The 3,101-nt window shown below is 41.5% G+C and overlaps 1 protein-coding gene across 1 annotated transcript; it reads right to left on the bottom strand.

Annotated features, from left to right (window-relative positions):
* Window positions 1-437: 437 nt before the first annotated feature.
* Window positions 438-1,882, bottom strand: LOC109221109 (the record flags this gene model as incomplete). The annotated part of the gene is made up of 2 exons (XM_019385572.1): window positions 438-1,017; window positions 1,149-1,882. Coding segments are annotated over 2 exons (1,314 nt in total), but the record flags the coding sequence as incomplete, so codon positions are not given.
* Window positions 1,883-3,101: the final 1,219 nt, after the last annotated feature.

Raw genomic sequence — 3,101 nt, 5'->3', positions numbered from 1 at the left:
CTATTGTACTTAATGGAGACTAGATCATTGAGACGCTTCAAGGTTATTTTGTTCCTCTTTTTGGTATAAATCTGCAAATAATAAGTAATTAGTAAGATTAGGACAATTGATATATAATTTAATTATCTCAATATACTAAATCTTTCTTATTAGTTCTTACATGCTCAAACACGCTCCAATTCCTTTCACACCCGGATGAGCTACATGTTAGACTTAAAACCTTGATGGCAAACTTTTGTAAATCTGGAGTGGAATGACCATATTGTTTCCACCATTCAACTGTAGAAGTAGAATAAATTTTCAAAACATAATATTGATAAAGAAATAATTTATTAACTATAAAACAACATATAAGCACTCGCTCACCTGGTGACTTTGTCTTTCTTTGTCTAATGGCCATGCTTTTTCCCAAAAGTTGCTCAGCATTCCTATAAATACTAAATTGCTCTGTGATTTTCGGATTCTTGAGGTATCAACTTCTCAATACATTCATAGTATCCATTCCACAAAGGTTCATCTCTTAGAATCCTTTCTTCATTAGCATAAAACAGTTCCGGGTTCAAAACAAGTCCAGCTGCATGCAAAGGGCTATGAAGCTTACTATCCCACCTTTTATCTATGATCTCAAAGACTCTTTTGTATTTTCTTTGATCACTAAAAGAGGCTTGAATAGCCTCCTTTGCCCTATCAATTGTTTCGTACAAGTAGCCCATTGGTGGCCTTTGCTCCCCATCCGCCAAACGAAACACTTTAACTAAAGGACCACCAATCTTCAATGGATGAACCACATTGTTCCAGAAGGAAGGAGAAAGTATAATATCTGCAGATTCTCTCCCTCGAGCTTCCCTTCCATAGGCACTGCTAGTGTACTCATCTGAAACAAACAACTTCTTCAAATTGCTTTTTTGCTCGTACATCCTATGCAAAGTGAAGAAAACAGTAGCAAATCTTGTCTTTGCAGGTTTCACCAAGCTTCTTTGTTTAGTGAATCTCTTCATCATGTTCAATAACAAAGGCCTTTGAACAATATAGGAATGCACTTTAATTGCCTGATTAAAGACAGTACTGAAGGGTCTTTCCTTGAAAATATCACCGAAGATCAAATTAATGGAATGTGCTGCACACGAGTCCAATAGATATGCGGGTACCCAGCGGACATCAAATCACCAGCTTTAACATTTTCACTGGCATTGTCCGTGACAACTTGAACAACATTTTCTGCTCCAATAGAGTCTATTGTACTCTTGAACAAGGAGTACATTTTGGTTGAATCGGTCGAAGAGTCACTTGCATCAACGGACTCAAGAAACAGGCTTCCCTTAGGAGAATTCACCAAGATATTGATGATCATTTTTCCATTTCTCGCCGTCCACTTATCCATCATAATGGAACAACCAAACTTGTTCCATTCTACTTTGTGCTCCTCCACAATTTTGTTCACCTCTGCCACCTCCTTTTTTAGATATGGCCCTCTAACTTCATAATAAGTTGGAGGCTTCATTCCTGGACCATATTGGCCTACGGCCTCAATAAAAGGAGCAAAATTGTCAGTATAGTTAACGCAATTAAAAGGAAGACCTGCATCATACATCCACCGAGCAAAGCAGGTAACTGCACGGTCCCTCAAAATCGCTTTGGCATCAACTTGAGGATTACTACTTTTTCCTCCCTTATCTCCAGATTTTTGCAGGAAGTAACAATCCATAGGATCTTTGGTCTTGCCAGTAGATCCACAACCAGAAGACATTGGTGGAAGCATTCTTCCCCGCTTTTGTGATTTTGGTGGAAGCGACGAGGCATCGTCACCTTCTTCTGTTTCATCATCATCATCATCAAGATTATAAAGTTCTTGTTCATGAATTATTTGAGTCTTTAACTCTTTCTAAGAAGAAGAGAGGAAGAAATCGCTGGTTTGAAGAACCTTAGTTTGCTGCCGAAGAAGTCGAAGCTAAAACAGAAACAGAATACCAAGTTTTTAATTAAACTAGGGCTTTGGGTCTTTTAATTGAAAAAGCGTCCGCTTCGATTGCTTCTATGCGCTTCACCGCTTCTCGCTTTTTACAGAGAAGCGGTCGCTTATGCATACCAGAGCCGCTTTTAATGGCAGTAGCGATGCCCCTTCCGCTCCGCTCCGCTTCGCTTCTCGCTTAAAGCGAGGAAGCGCCCGCTTTTTTTAACACTGGATGATCATCCATACAAGATAGTGATATCATAATCCTTTAGCAGCTCCAACCATCTTCGCTGCCTCAAATTGAGATCCTTCTGCTTGAACAAGTGCTGGAGGCTACGATGATCAGTAAACACCTCACAAGACACACCATAGAGATAATGCCTCCAAATCTTCAACGCGTGATCAATGGCAGCCAACGCCAAATCATGAACAGGGTACTTCTCATGGGGCTTTCAACTGACGAGAAGCATAAGCAATCACTTTACCCTCCTGCATCAACACACACCCAATACCAACCCTCGAAGTATCACAATACACTGTATATGAACCTGAAACTGATGGCAAAACTAACACTGGAGCTTTGGTCAAGGCAGTCTTGAGCTGCTGAAAACTCGCCTCACACTCATCCGATCACCTGAATGGAGCACCCTTTTGGGTCAATTGGGTCAAGGGTGATGCAATAGATGAAAATCCCTGAACTAACCGATGGTAATAACCCGCCAAACCAAGAAAGCTGCGAATCTCTGTGGCTGAGGACGGTCTGGGCCAACTTTGAACCGCCTCTATCTTCTTCGGATCAACCTGAATACCCTCACTGGACACCACGTGCCCCAAGAAAGCCACTGAGCTGAGCCAAAACTCACACTTGGAGAACTTTGCATAAAGCTTCTCCTCCCTCAACCGCTGCAATACAACTCTTTAATGCTCGGCGTGCTCCTCCTGACTACGCGAGTATACCAGAATATCGTCAATGAATACAATAACAAACGAGTCGAGGTAGGGCCGAAACACGTTGTTCATCAAATGCATAAATGCTGCTGGGGCATTGGTCAGCCCAAAGGACATCACAAGGAACTCGTAATGACCATATCGGGTCCTGAAAGCTGTCTTAATAATATCCGAGTCCCTGATCTTCAACTGGTGATACCCT

This window comes from Nicotiana attenuata, unplaced genomic scaffold (genome assembly GCF_001879085.1).
Source record: "Nicotiana attenuata strain UT unplaced genomic scaffold, NIATTr2, whole genome shotgun sequence".
NCBI classification, from domain to species: domain Eukaryota; kingdom Viridiplantae; phylum Streptophyta; class Magnoliopsida; order Solanales; family Solanaceae; genus Nicotiana; species Nicotiana attenuata.
This window is presented reverse-complemented; position numbering and strand designations above follow the sequence as displayed.